This window comes from Neoarthrinium moseri (assembly GCF_022829205.1).
Source record: "Neoarthrinium moseri strain CBS 164.80 chromosome Unknown scaffold105_Wmoseri_CBS_16480, whole genome shotgun sequence".
In the NCBI taxonomy this organism is placed as follows: domain Eukaryota; kingdom Fungi; phylum Ascomycota; class Sordariomycetes; order Amphisphaeriales; family Apiosporaceae; genus Neoarthrinium; species Neoarthrinium moseri.
In genome coordinates this window covers 1-14,636 of record NW_026055219.1, presented here as the reverse complement: position 1 = coordinate 14,636, position 14,636 = coordinate 1, and the positions used below count along the sequence as shown (strand labels likewise).

General features: G+C 54.8%; 5 protein-coding genes across 5 annotated transcripts; 2 read left to right on the top strand and 3 right to left on the bottom strand.

Annotated features, from left to right (window-relative positions):
• Positions 1-83: 83 nt before the first annotated feature.
• JN550_013140 (uncharacterized protein) lies at positions 84-5,075 on the bottom strand (the record flags this gene model as incomplete). The annotated part of the gene is made up of 3 exons (XM_049311695.1): positions 84-1,732; positions 1,965-2,091; positions 2,151-5,075. 3 exons carry the CDS (start codon positions 5,073-5,075, stop codon positions 84-86), a joined length of 4,701 nt encoding a protein of 1,566 aa, XP_049164871.1.
• A 715-nt stretch (positions 5,076-5,790) lies between these two features.
• On the top strand, positions 5,791-6,405 carry JN550_013139 (uncharacterized protein; the record flags this gene model as incomplete). Its single annotated transcript, XM_049311694.1, has 1 exon — positions 5,791-6,405. One exon carries the CDS (start codon positions 5,791-5,793, stop codon positions 6,403-6,405), a length of 615 nt encoding a protein of 204 aa, XP_049164870.1.
• A 1,690-nt stretch (positions 6,406-8,095) lies between these two features.
• JN550_013138 (uncharacterized protein) lies at positions 8,096-8,483 on the top strand (the record flags this gene model as incomplete). The annotated part of the gene is made up of 2 exons (XM_049311692.1): positions 8,096-8,203; positions 8,262-8,483. 2 exons carry the CDS (start codon positions 8,096-8,098, stop codon positions 8,481-8,483), a joined length of 330 nt encoding a protein of 109 aa, XP_049164869.1.
• Positions 8,484-9,168: 685 nt separating this feature from the next.
• Positions 9,169-10,727, bottom strand: JN550_013137 (uncharacterized protein; the record flags this gene model as incomplete). The annotated part of the gene is made up of 2 exons (XM_049311691.1): positions 9,169-10,617; positions 10,671-10,727. The coding sequence occupies 2 exons, from the start codon at positions 10,725-10,727 to the stop codon at positions 9,169-9,171; spliced, it is 1,506 nt and encodes a 501-aa protein (XP_049164868.1).
• A 1,676-nt stretch (positions 10,728-12,403) lies between these two features.
• On the bottom strand, positions 12,404-13,956 carry JN550_013136 (uncharacterized protein; the record flags this gene model as incomplete). The annotated part of the gene is made up of 2 exons (XM_049311690.1): positions 12,404-13,729; positions 13,786-13,956. 2 exons carry the CDS (start codon positions 13,954-13,956, stop codon positions 12,404-12,406), a joined length of 1,497 nt encoding a protein of 498 aa, XP_049164867.1.
• Between the last annotated feature and the right edge of the window lie 680 nt (positions 13,957-14,636).

The following is a 14,636-nucleotide window of genomic DNA, read 5'->3' as shown; positions in this document are numbered from 1 at the left end:
ATGGGGGTCTGATGCCTGCCGTTCCTGATATCTAGTCCAACACGCCTTGCGCCCGCCGTATGTCGAAAACGCGTCTGGGCAAGTTACTGGCTTGCCTGGAACACGCGCTGCATCGACTCGATATCGTTGATGGACTCGTTGAAGACGCGAGTCACCGCCTGAAGAACCTTGGTGCGGTTGTGCTCGCCCTTCGTTCGCCAGATCTCCGCCATCATCTCTCTGGTCAGCTGCTCCAACTGCTCGATCGTACAGCCTGATGTGCGCTTGGTGAGCTCGTCGAGGAACAAGTCGCCCGACAGTCTATCGAGTTCAACGTGCTGCTGGGAGGCTGACGAGCCACCGGATTGCCGCTGGGATTGAGACGTTTCCTCGGGCAGTGGGTCGTTAAGCAGGTTAGCCATGCTAGGGGCGTGCGACGATCTTGTTGCTCCCGACGAAGCGTTGCCGCGTGAACTCGATGAGTAGTCTGGCGCCTGCAGAATACCGCGCGCTAGACCGTGGGCTTGAGAATGAGGCCATTGCTCGTCGCTCGATGTCCCTTGGCTCGCAAGAGGTAGAGTGTCCGGGAGCTGGTCTACTGGGCTAGATTGCTCATTGTGCACACCATTCGTGACCTGAGTGCTCCAATTGGAGGATCGGTTGGAAGGGTCCGATGTCTTGGTGGTCGAGGCATCGTTCGCAAGAGCGGATGGTGACATGCCTGCCGGGAGGGACTGCACAGCAGACACTTGGGAAAGCTGAGTTGTGCCACCTGTAGTCGCCCTCGTGGAGAGGTTGAGAGGAGGCCGAGGTCCCATTCGAGGCCATTGAGAAGGCGGCTGCATGGGGGATGCATTGCTGTCGGGCTGGGTCTCTGCATCGGTCATTTGCACATCCTCTCCGGCTCCTTTGGACACGTCGGATGTACCATTGGTGTGGCTGTGGGTTGCAGAAGCCTCGCCGTATCCGTTTGCAAGGGGGCTCATAACCTGGAATCGTGCACTTGTGGTGTGAAGAGCCGGAGGCTGCTGATCATCGGGGTCGACAGTGCCGTCGCCAGCCTCTGAAGTGACTTGATCAACGACAGACTGCATGGCCTTCTTCTTGCGCGACCTCTCCGCCTTCGCAGCTCGGCGACGCTTCTCCTTCTCGTATAGTTCATCCCAATCAACACTAGGAAGTCGGAGCTTTTCGATATCCAGGACATCGACTTCAACATTAGTCAAGAGTTCGCTGGCCTTAAGAATTCTTTGTCGATCACCGCTGGCCTTGGCATCCTTTTCCAGGGCCCGGACATCCCGCAAGAACTCAGAGGGTCTGATGTAATAACCATTGGCAAGCCGCTCTTCTATAGTCTGAATGTCAAGGTTGTAAAAGAATCTGCCGGTTTCGGTGTGTCGAAGGCCTTGAATGCCGTCCTTATCCTTCGCAATCTCATATGGGCGAGGGAGCGCTCCTTCGATATCGGGGACAACGTAGTTGGGGTCTTGCTCGTCAAAGAGATACTGATAGAGAGCGTGCGGAATAGGTGCCTGCCGAAAGATCCTGTACTTCCTGTTGATTTGTTCCATGATGGGTTGTAAATGGACTTTGAGAAGGTTGAGTAGCTGACGATATCTCAACCATTCCGCCTTTTCTTCCTCTTTGGTGAGGACTTTAGGCGGCGGTGGAGGGGCGACCTCAAGTTGCTCGAGCACACGCCTCTTACGGTTGGCCGGGTCGGGGAATTCGCCAGGCGATCGCCTGATGTGTGCTATGATCATGGAGAAGTATTCCTGGCGATTGTCCTGGATGCAGTTAGAAAATGGAGTTCTGAGTAAAGTGGTATGGAAAACATACCTTGGTAGTTCGGGCAATTGGAATGTTGTTCTTCCGCGAGAATCCAAAGAGGTCTCTCGTCAAATCGAAAGAGAGGTTTGCCACTTCGGTTTCAGCCGTACCCAGGACCATAATGGGTTCTGTTGGTTGAATTGACCGCAGCATACTAAGGAAAGCAGTGAGAGCCGGTCCGTCCAGTGTCGAGTACCAGGTATCAACATTTGGAATGAAAATGACACTGGGCTTCTGACGCTTCACCTCCGTGAAGAGCCCAACCAGAACCTGCTCGGCAGACTACAATATGTTAGCAGTGACTCAGTTATCCTATTTCAGCCAAATGATATAAGACTTACTCGTTGGTCGCCAAGTATGGTAGGAAGGTCGAAGTTCTGGACGTGAACACCTTCGAGATAGTGCAGAATCGAGGAGGCCAGATATGAATGGCCCATACCCGGCTCGCCGCAGATGAGAAGTCGGGGCCGGAATACACGAGACCTCTCGAACTCCTCGTTCAGTGCTTCTCTTCCGAATCCGAAATCCTCATCCTCGTAAGGCTCAAACATTGCCTCTTCTAAAGCTGTGACTTTCTTCTTGCGAGGCAAAACATCGTCCAGCACTGCTTTGATGTTTTCTAGCTGGTTGCGAAGTAGGGGCTCGATCGCCTTGGGTAACGGTGCTGCTCCGGAAGTTGATGCTCGCTCTGAAGACGGCACGATCTTCTTTTTCGACAAAACGAAATCTGTCATGTGGATACTGATCTTGTCCGGGTTGACGATCAACTTGTCCTTAGAAGAGTAGATCTGGGGGTATGTGCGTTGTATCGCGTTCATTGCAGCCTCTGTGCACAGGGCTCTTAGGTCAGCACCTCCATATCCTTTCGCATCACGGGCGAGAGATCTCTTGAATGCGTCAGAGATACCCCAGTCCTTGGTATGGATGTCAATGATGGCCTTGCGGGCGTCCACATCGGGTAAGGGGAAGTAGAATTCTCTGTCGAAGCGTCCGGGACGGCGAAGAGCAGGGTCGATGTTGTCCGGGCGATTGGTGGCACCAATGACGATGACCTGGCCACGGCCATCCATTCCGTCCATCAGAGCGAGTAGGGTTGAGACGATCGATGCGTGGATCTGTTCTTGTTTACTAGAGCGAACAGGTGCGAGTCCGTCGATCTCGTCGAAGAAGATGATGCTTGGCTGGGTCCGTCTGGCCTCTTCAAAAAGCAGCCGGAGCTGCTTCTCGGCTTCACCTACCCATTTGCTGAGGGCATCTGCACCTTTCCGCATGTAAAAGGTAATCTTCTTGCCACCGATACCAACTGAGTTTGCGAGGGCACGCGCCAGTAGCGTTTTACCTGTGCCAGGTGGACCATGGAACAGAACACCCCGGGGCGGAGTGACGTGGAACTTCATGAAAAGTTCCGGGTACAGAAGCGGTAGCTGAACCATCTCCTTGAGCTGATCGATGTGACCCTCAAGACCACCGACCTTGCTGAAGTCAACAGTCAAGTCGACTCCAAGGGGATCAGCGTCCGCGTAAGCCTTCTGATTCTTGACCTTTCCAACGTTGGGAGCAGCGGTGGGAGGACCGCCAGGGCCATCAGGGTTGAGCGCCTGTCCAGGACCACTGAGCATGCCCGGAGGAATAGCTGAGGTTGGGGTCATGCCAACAGTGCCAGCAACGCCGGAACGTCCACCCATCTCATCATCGCTGCTATCCGAATCGACGCCTCCGGCGGCGCCAGTGCCCCAAGGACCGCCAAACAGAGCACCGGGGCCGGTGATGTTTGCACCACCAAAGGGACCCGCGATGGTATGGAGGGTACGATCCCAGCCAGAGGTAGCACCGCCCCGGCGACCACGCCGAGCGGGGCTAGGCGCCGGCACCTGAGGTTCTTCTTCTTCAAGTTCCAGGACGGGCAATTTAATGCTATAATCAACCTTGTTACGCACGCGCTTTCCTCGAACAATCTCCTCTTGGAAAGACGGTGAGCGCTGGCGACGGCGTCGAGGTCGGCGGGATTGAGAACTCCCCCGAAGGTCCTCGAGCTCCTCAGCCATCTCGTCACGATCGAGCTCTACTTCATCGCCAGAGTCGTTGCGTTGACGGGATCTTTTGGCGGTCCCCCCTCTGCCCCTACCGGTCCTGCGTCCACGCGATGGAGTCGACTCGGTTCCATCACCGTCATCATTCTTCTCTTGTTCCGAGTGGGACTCGTTATCGTCGCCAGAGTCATTCCCAGGCTCGAAATCGCTACTCGGCTCTTGAAGTGACTTCTTGTTAGAGGACTTTCGAGCCAGGCGGCCCCTGCGGCCGGTGGGTTCCACTCCAGCCGCTTCCTCTTCATCCTGGCCAGTGACGATCTGTCTTGCACCGCGAGTTCTGCGCGTGATTGGCATGTCGTCTTCGTCGTCAGCCTCGTCGGGTTCTACCGTGTCCATCGGCTGATCCTCAGCCTTGACATCACCGTCAACAGGGTCGAAATTGTCGTCTTGGTTGGCGGCTAGCTCGTCTTGGTCTTCGTCCATGGCGTCCGAGTCGGCGGCTTCCTCGGTCTCGTTCTTGCGAGGGCTACTTTCTTGTGTTGCCTCCTCGATCGGAGGCGGCGGTGACCTCATGATACCCTTGGCACCTCTCGTGGCGCGGGTGTTGCGTGCGGCTGCTTCGGGGCTGACGCTCTTGGAGCCACGGGCGGGCATGGCGTGCTTGCCCGAGTTGGAAAGCTCAACAAGCTCTTCGTCGGCATCAGCGGTACGCGCTCGGGTGGATCTTCGGGCCGCGGCGGGCGCAGTTGTCGAGTTGGCGCGCGTCTTGCGCAGCGATGCACCCACGTTCAGCACCACAATCTTGGTTTGTCGTGGGGTTTTCTTCTGGGGGGTGTCGCCTATCAATTCATCCTTATCGTCGGAAGTCTCTGGCGAGCTATCGTCCGAGCTTTCCTTGTAGCTCGGACGTTTATTGGCAGCTTTTCTAACGCGACGGCCGGTGTTCTCGTTGATGGGCGGGTCGTCTTCTTCCTCCTCTTCATCGTCGTCATCGTCGCGGCCACCGAAGGAACCGTCTTGCTCGCTTTCGGACAGGTCTTCATCATCGTCCTCGATGTCTGAGCCGCGGTACTTGGTCTTCCTGGAGCGAGGCGGTGCCTTGCCAGTTTTTGCCGAGCGCGACTTCTTGCGAGATCGAGTGGGCTCGCCTTCGTCGGGCTCGAAGTTCTCGTCCTCCGAGTCAGACTTGGTAGGATCAAAGTTTTCGAGGATGTCCCGCTTCCGTTTAGAAGGCATCCTTGCGGGTTGGCCACCGGCGTATCTCGATGGTGTCTAGGCGGACTAGAATTGGTCAGCAGCAACGTTCAATGCTCCCAGTCCTGAATAGCGAGCAAGGTGAAAACCCGCGAGCGGAATGCTTGGTGAAAAGCTACAGATGGGAATCTCCACGGACCGGCGGGCCCGCGTCCACAATGCATCGTGAGAGGGTGTAAGCCACGGGCAAAATGCGGAGACGGACGGCCATGTAACCATGGCGATAACCAACTCCCAGCAGGATTATCACGAACCGAAACGCGGAGGGGCCTGTGGTCAATGGCTCGCCGTTGATCAATTCTATGATCGCCAGGCCCGCCGCATGCATGGGCAAGGACTGCGGGGAGTATGGGGAGTAACGACAGGGCACCAGTTGTAATCATATACCAGCCCAACATACCTTTAGGAAGCCAGTATAGGCGCACTTTTCACCTAGGAAAGTCTATATCGACTGGACCCCAGCAATGTGATCGACTACCATGCACGAACTGCACGGGATCGTCGCGCACGCACGCACGCACGCACTGCTCAAACGGAGCGGCTAAGAGGATAGCTAGGGCATGTAAAGTATCGGTATTCGGGGGATAACTCCGGTGTTATCGCAGTCTGGTGACGGCTGGCTGGTGGTAAGCTGGGCTATAGGTCTATAGGAGTTGGCGCCTCGATATGATGGCGTCGCACAGTTGAGCGTGTGTTAATGTTTGTGAACGAGGTCCCGCGTGGAGCGTGGGAGGCGGGCGTGGAGCGGCAGGTCGACTCGGCGAAAGCACGTCAATGTGCAGCGACAGGGCCGGGCTTCTCGGGTTGGAATATGGCTGGGGAGCAAGATTCCATGAATCGCCGTTGGGAATCGATGGCTGCACCAGTCGCCGAGCAGGTGGATGTGGATGTGGATGAGGACAGCAGCTGGGAGCCTGCGCGTCTTTCACTGTCGTGCCTGTGCCCATCCTTTCTTAGCTCAGCGGGCAGGCTGGTAGGCTGGCAGGCAGAGGGAGGGCACCCAGCACCCAGCACCCAGCACGCGCCAGGGCCGGCACGGGCCACCGAGACCGCCGCTGCAGCCAATCATAGCGCCCATACGGCCAGCCGCGCTAGCTCTTCCGAGCGATTTCGTGTTTCGCATCCGCTTTCCACCACCGCCCGGAGCCTGGCAACTCCAAAAATTCACCGCGACCCCGAATCACAGATGCTTCCGTGGATTAAACATCAAGTTACCATGTCTGCCAACGTCCGCATTTGCAGCGATTCCGATATGAAATCGGCTCCCTCGGTGCATCCGCCGCGGTCGCCAACTTTTACACATTTCAATTGACTATTCTGAGACCGTGTACCGTCCACACCACGCCCTGCACCACGGCCACCAGAAATTCGAAGCTCCTCAACTTCGATCGCCATCATCCACCATGAGCTCCCCGGACTCCATCGTCATCGCCGACGCTATGCCATGCGGCTCAAAGGCTAAGGTCAGCCCTACAGGATCCGGGGAACGGCAAGGCGGGTGCCAAGTCATGGATTGTGGACACTGAATCCGCCCGATCACCTCATCACTGCCTGCCAGCTGGTGCCAGCTCTTCGGGGTGTGAACTGCCTTTGGGTCGCTCCCAGCTCAGCGTGGCTACAGGACGTAAGCTATGTTACGGCACCTAGTTAACTAGTGATGAACTTACTGTGGTTACTCGGGCAGGCTGGCATGCCAGATGAGGCAAGTCGTTGCCGTTGCCTGAATGCCAGTGCGAACCATATGCGGCCCCCAAGGCAACCCCATCCTGATGCCGCTCTGCCGGCCGCTCCATCCGCCTGCATTGAGTCTTTAACGCTCCCTCGGAACCTCCATGACACGTGAGTCGTTGGTTCGCGAATTGCAGATCCGGACCCATTCACCGTTGCTTCTGTCGGTCCAAGCTGCAAAACGCGACCGACACTCTGCACTTCTCCAAACGTTGACTTCGGCGTCGTCCGTACATGACATGGCGGAGACGTCAGCAGCAATCAATACTGCATACCGTAGGGCGAGCTCCACAGTAGCAGGGCATTAAGTGAATCACGGTCTCGGCAGTCATCGTGTCCACCGCCATTTGGTAATCCTCGGGAGCTGGTTGGCAGCGCCTCTGCTGACATGCCTCCGGCTTGTGCATGCCACCGTTGTGATAACCCTGTTTGCGTGGGCATGTGCCTTCAGCCCCCAACTGCAATCCATCGGACATGGTGATGCCTCCGTAGGATTATTTCCCGCAACGACCAATACCCCCAGGCCAATGCCGGTAGAGGCCACCTCATCTGTCCACATATCTCTCTGGCCACAGCTCTCCCCGGATGGCGTAGGGCTGTTGACGTGGGACCACCCCCCTGGTAGATCACCAGCAGTAGCTAGTTAGGGGGCCCCTAGTGTTACCGTGGTCTCGACTGTCCTCCACGACCCTCCGTGTCTCCACGCGACCATTGTGCATGTGGCATTTACGCCCCCGAAGGCTTATTGGCCGAGATCCCGGATAACGATGCAGTCCACCACTAGATTTCTGGCTGCCTTGCGCTGGGAACCTCCGTCGTTGCACAGATGCTAGTCGACGGCCCAATATGATCCCAACACCCGGCAAGGATATGTGGCTCCTCGTCAGCAGGCATGGATGGGAGCTCCTCCTTGGGAACAGCTAAGTCTACCGAGTATATATCATGGGCCGGGCAGCCAGGATTCCTTTCCACCACCCTCTTGCCTTTGTGATAGCAGCGCCTCAGGAGCCTAGCACTACTCAGTCGCATCAGCATCGTAGCACCAGGTGTGCCTCAATATAACACCCTGGAGGGCATTCGTTCCATCGATCTTTGATAGACGATTTACATAACCTACGCTATAAAGGTTGCTTTGCGAGACATTTGCACCTAATCCCTTGCGACTGGAAAAACAGCGCAAATATCACTGTCTGCTGTGCAGGAGATCTTTGCCTTTCTTCGAAACCGACGATCACCAGGCAATTATTGCTTTGCACAAAACGCCTCCCGCCGTAATGGGTTCGGGTCGCTCTTCGAAGAAAGCAGGGAAGGTGCCGGCCCCGCTCTCCACCAGCACCTCCAGAAATACGAACGCAAGACACGAATCCTTCGGCTCTACCTCTGTAAGTGAGAATCTCTCTAAGCTCCATCCGGGAAATAGCTCAAACTAATACCCAAAAGTCGGGCTCGACCTTTGATTGGGCCATGGAAAGAAGCAACACGGCAGATAGTTGGAACAGTTCAACGGCCTTCATCCGCCACGACTCGTCCTCGGCTAAAGCCGTTAAGCCGGTCTCACCAACCGCAAACGTCTACACTCATTGCGGCCGCCACTCTGACCAGTGGTTGTTCGGTGGCACCTCGATGTCGAGCATGATCAAGTCTGCCTGGAAGAAGGAATAGGGTCCAAGATCCGCGAACTCAATGTGGTTGCAGGCACCAAGGAGGCAATAGGTTTTATTTGAGTGATATTGGTAAACTAATAGGAACACCGTTTCGTTTGGAAATGCAGTGTGTCATAATACCGATGAGTCGAGAATGCGCATTACAAGCAGGAGTTCAAGTGGTTGTTTTGCTAGATACCCAGATACACAGATGATCACATACTCAACGATGATCTTCATTAATACTGATACGTTCTATTTACAAACCCGTGCAAAGACCACCCTGCCTCAAGAGTCATTCTTTTCAAAGCATCAACACGACGATACTGTCTCGACCAGATCGAGGTACGTGACTGCAGACTGCCATCGACTTTGGTGCCTTTCGTAGTCATATTCCCTGGCCATGATAACCAACATATGTTGCTCACTGTCAATAACGAACGCCAAACCATTTGGATATACTCCTAGAAGTTCGCCATGTTGCCCATCCCAGATACGCAACGCCTCAAAGTAGGGCGCCTTTGAAAATCACCAACACCCCAAAAAGGAATCGCTGTCCAATCCGATGCGCCGAATCAAAGATGTTCGTAAGAGCCCGCTAGGAACTCCCCAGGGGCGCCTGCGCTTACATGTATTACGCAAGATGACGCCCCCAACCCACGTGGTAGCCCAGGGGCAAGACATGATGACATTGGGGGCTCAAGTCAAGCGGCAGCCTTGGCCCTCCTGGCGCGCTTCCTGGGCTGTCCCTCGGCTTCCGCCCCCTCGGCCGCGGCGCCCTTTCTCTTGCTGCCCCGGCCCTCCTGCTTGAGCGCCCGGCTGTGCCGCCGCAACAGCCGGTCGCGCGTGCGGTCGTAGTCGCGCTGCAGCCGGCGCCACCGCGCCTGCAGGGCCTGGCTCGTGAGGACGTGCTCGCCCAGGGCCTTGATGTCGTTGGGCGGCGGCATGGCGTCGATTTCGTCCAGCGCCGCCTGCACCAGGGCGCTGGGCACCTCGAGGTTCGACCACGCGGCCGAGGCCCGCATGGCCAGCAGCGTGCTGTCGTAGTAGCATCGGAAGAGGTCGAGCCCGTCCCGCGTCATGAGGTTCCGGGCCTCCTCCCTTGCCTTCGGCTCCTCGTCGCCGGTGGTCGCCCAGCGCACCTTGCAGGTGAAGTTGGAGTCTGTGGCACCAGTGATGCTCTCGATCGCGCCCACATTCCAGAGAAGAAGGCCCTGTTGGTTGTATTTCGGCAAGGGGCTGCTTTTGAACGTCCCCAGCCTGTAGTCCATCGTGCTGTCGAGTTTCTTCTGCCTAACGACCGGGCTGAAACCACACGCCCGCTCGTCGCCGTTGAGGTCGAGTTTGGCGGACTCGATGGCACTCCGTAGTAACCGGTCAGGCACGGGAGTCATGGCGCTTGTTCTCAGAGACGCCCTCGCACTCTCGAAATCGCTGATGGCAGCCCAAACCATGGGTTCATTGTTCCAGTCGCCAGTACCACGACCCAAGAACCAGTCCTTTCCAATGCGATACCCTTTGCTGCTTTTGGACATCACATCGAGTCTTGGTAGTGCGTGGATCGATGGTTTCGTGGCAGGGGCTTGCGATATGAAAGACTTGAACCACTCGTGAAGAATCTTCAATTCATCTACTACCCCTGACTCCAGGGCATGGTGCAGGGTGATCAGAAACGTCAGTGTGCGCAGGTCATCGCAGTGCGACAGCAAGGCCAGAGCATGTCTGCCATCTCTCTCGAGTCGGCTCATGTAGGGCGTCTGTCGGGCGAGGTAGATCCTCTCATCATTGACCAGGAGTGGGAATTTGAAGCCTTCGACAACAATGTTTCGAATCGCCTTGCGGCGCTCGGGTGTGATTGCGGCAAGATAGCGTATGAGTTCCTCCAAGTCCGGGAAGCAGAAAAGATTCACCCTATAGAAGACAGGGGTGTCTCTGAGCTCCTCGTAGAACTGCTTGCACGTCAAGGACAGAGACACGACTGATAGGCGCTCTCCCGCTGGAGGGATATAGGCCCAGGCATTGTTTCCCGGATGATAATGCACCGGGACTTGCTCTCGCGTTCCCCATGTGAATTTGTTGGAGCCCTTCACGACCTGTTGCGGAACCACGACATTGTCCAGTCTCACGGCGTGCTCAAATATCATGAGCCGGATCTTGGTGCCATCAGCGAGTGAAGACCGACGCAGAGGGCGTGTCCATTGCTTACCTCGAGTGGAAGGGCGCACAGATACGGCTCGCGCTTGTCTAGGTGTGATTGAGCCATGATGAAACGCAGTCAGCGCAGTTGCACATCCGGCTTGCGTCGCCCATGGGTGATGGTTTGGATGAGGTGTTCAAATGCCTCCCCACGAAAAGCCGCCCATGGCAATCTATTCGGAACGAGACTGGGCGAATCGAGTTTTTACGCCCAGCCGGGGAAGCCGGACGCTTGGCTGACGACAAACTCGGAAATAGACCCTTCGTGCTTCAGCACCGGGACAGCGCTGGGTAGATCGTTCTGGCCAAAGCTTAAAAGCGCTTTGATGCTACCCAGGCTAGCCAAGTGTTAGTCGGCGATCTGGCGGCCGGGCTTGTGGGTGCCCATAGACGGCGAGGATATAATTAGATGCCAGTGAAAATCGCGCAGCGGTAGCCCTTGGCGTTTGATGTCAAAAAAACGAGGCTTTCCGCTGAAGATTCTGAAACGAAGCTATGAGACTGCCGAAATCCGGAGTGAATCATGTGAGTATACAATTGCCAGCATTGCATATGGTGCATACCCCGCCTGCTTTCAATGTAAGCATTAGATTGCAACTAGCAATGTTACAGAGCAACTTCCTGAATTAGCCTAGGCCCCGACGCGCGTCCACCACGGATATCGTACTCGACAGTCCTATAGGACAGAGCCTGGATTCCTCGTTTCTTTGAGAATGTTTAAATAGCTAAGGGGCTCAGTCAACTACCTTTCACCGCTTGCTTCACTACTTCGAAGAGCGGTCTTGGCAGCGAGGTCTCCATCGCTGAAATGACAATTGGCACATGCGCCCAGCACGACGTGGTACCTTACCTCGACTTTGCGTTAAGCCATCTACCAAGGCAAGCTGGTTCCTGCGTGTCTGTGCCTTTGTGATCTTCATAGCCGGTGAGCCCTTGATATCTTCCATGAAGATCGTCCACGTTGGCATATGATTTGAAAGTTTGAGCGCATTGGCCACAAACTTACTGGTACAAAATTTGGCAAGCCGGTATAGCCTTCTGCGATATTCGTTCAAGACGGCTAGAGACTGGGAAGTACCTTACACTAACAAGTCCGCTAGAGATTGAGTATGGCATGATCTGCACATTGATATTGTAGAATTTAGCATCTAGTACCTCTTCGAAAACAAGAACCCTTAGCCTCGCTGAGGCTAGAGTTTATTTTTGAGTCGCATGATCCTGCCCCTTAACATACAGCTAGGTGCCTTTCAATACCAAACACTGGAAACTATTGTTTGACGAGTATATTTATTGAACCAGAGTTGAGAAGCGTACGGTAGCTTGACTCTCTCATTGTTAGCGCTGTGTGGGCAGCACGAATGATCAGGTCGCTATCCAAATCGACACCCAACAAGTCCTCGGGAGGTTGGGACATAATGGGCGGTAACGGTTACGAGATCACAGAAATTGAGGTGAAGCTCTTCACCGCCTCGCCTTGATTCACAGTGCATCAACGTAACAACGGAGCCTCCGTAACATGATCAGCGCGGGCCTAATTAGCCTCCCTATTCTGAACCTTGTGTACCGTACTATCGTGTCTAGTCTCCTCCCAGAGACGTACTTCGGGAGGTGATTCAAATGATCAGGTAGTAACTCGAAAAGCCCGGATAGTTCAATAGTAGCCCTTGAGCTCGCTGTCGTTTTCATTTGAGTTCTACGAAAGGTGAATGTCGTGCGGCACACGCATCTACATAGCCTGACGCCCTATAATCTCTCCAGATCAAAAGGCCCCTCCTCATCGACTTCTTCCCATATCCCATTCAGGATGCTTTGACTTCGCTTGACGAACTGTCCATACCCCTTACCGCCAACGATTCCCTCGCCATCTCTGTCCCAGACAACTTTGCCCCTTAGAATAGTATAACGTGGCCAATTCCGTATTCCCCGTCCTTCATAAGGCGTGTAGTCCACATCATGGTGAAGCATGCTATTCGTGACCTCCAAGTCCCCTAGTTTGCCATCTGGATACCACACGACCAGGTCCGCATCTGAGACTCCTGGGATCAAGCTTCCTTTTCTGGGATACAGACCGTAGAGCTTTGCGGCATTCGTACTGCTGACCTCTACGAACTTGGTCAGGGCCAGTTTGTTCGCCGAGAATGCGAGTGGCATTCTTGTCTCAATCCCTGGAAGACCGTTGGGGATGTACTTGAACTTGCCTACCGGATGTTCAGGCGTAATACAAGTCTTCTTGCCCCTTTCCGAGTCCTCGAACCGGAAAGGGCAATGGTCAGAGCTGAGGACAGAAAACGTTCCATTCTTCAGGCCAGTCCATATCTTCAGCTGGTCCTCCGCATTCCGAGGCGGAGGCGAGCACACACACTTTGCACCCTCGAAGCCAGGTTTATCAAGGTCATCGCGAGTGAGGAAAAGATACTGCGGGCACGTCTCAGCGAAGATAGGCTGTCCTGTTGTTTGAGCCTGGCGAATACGGAGAGCGGCGGCTGGGTCGCTGACGTGAACCAGCAAGATGGGAGTATTGGCAATTAGTGAAGACAATGCTATCGCCCGATTGGTAGCTTCCGACTCCAGGACCGGTGGCCGAGAATTGGAGTGGTACTTCGGGGCGAACTTCCCCTGCGCCTCCAGCTGGTCGGTGAGCCAGTCGAGAACGTCTCCATTCTCGGCGTGAACCATAGTCAGTATGTGGTTTTGGCGAGCGGCCAGCAAAACGGATAGGATCTCGTTGTCGCGAAGTTGTAATGCCGCGTAGGTCATGTAGATCTTCAGTGAGGTCACCCCCTCTGTCGTGACCAGCTGCTTGAACTCAGAGAGAGCTTTTGCGCATGGGTTTGACACGAGAAGATGGAAGCCATAGTCGCAATAGCAGTTGCCCTTTGCCAATTTATGGGTGTTTTCCAGGGCTGTCAAAACGGAGTCCAAATTTTTCTGCTGCGGAGCAAACGCTACTATGGTAGTATTGCCTCCAGCGATGGCCGACCTCGTGCCTGTCTCGAAGCTGTCTGCTGAGGACCCTTTTCCAAACATAGATGGCTCTTGAAGGTGAACATGGCAATCGATGCCCCCAGGCTACTTCTTTTTAGCTGACAGTTATACGCGTCGTAAGGGCCGCATGTAGTACGTACCATAACGTAACCGCCTTCCGCATCAATTAGCTGCTTGGTTTTGGCGCCCTTCAGCGAGCCGGCAGGGGCCAAGAGAGCAATCTTTCCGTCCTTGATGCCGACATCGTAGGCAGCAATATCGGCAGCAGTAACGCAGACGCCATTGGTGACTACCAGGTCGTAGTCATACATGGCAACAGTATTCGATGTTGATGATATTGAGTGCCTGAAGTGGCGTGGCCTGCCGCATGGACTGATCTGATTGCTTGTCAAATCTCAGTGGGTGGTATGCGGGATTGGGTGGTGGAGCATATAGCCCTACTCGGGACCGTTTCCGATGGAACCGCAAAGTGACGGCATGACTGGTTCCCCGCGTCGATTGCATGTCGTTCGGCGCAAAGGTTTGGAAACGGGAGATAAGGGACCTGCCGAGCCTCCGAGATAGGGGCTGCCGTTCGGGTCATGCACTATTCAGCTGTGCAACGATCGACTTGCCACTTTAGGTGGTGTATGAGCATTGATTGGCTCGGATAAGCATCATGCACGCTCGCAGTGGAGCATCCTGATCGTATAGTAATTTCAGCTCCATCGTCGCATTTAGAAACTTGGGTGGTCATGATAGCTTCGTCGGCAGATACATCATGGCGCTCTGATTGCGAGAAGCGGCAGATAATTCTACCAAAGAAAATGCTTTCTATAGCCAACCAAGCAGTTTAAACTTAGTGTAATAATCCTAATACTAAGTGCTGTCGAGTCTATAGAGACATAGAATTCATGTCTAAATCTCGCCTTGCTTCATCCTGTGGAAAGTAAGATAAGATTACTTTAAGGCACACATGAACTCACCCTTATAGATATCCTTATCTCCGCTT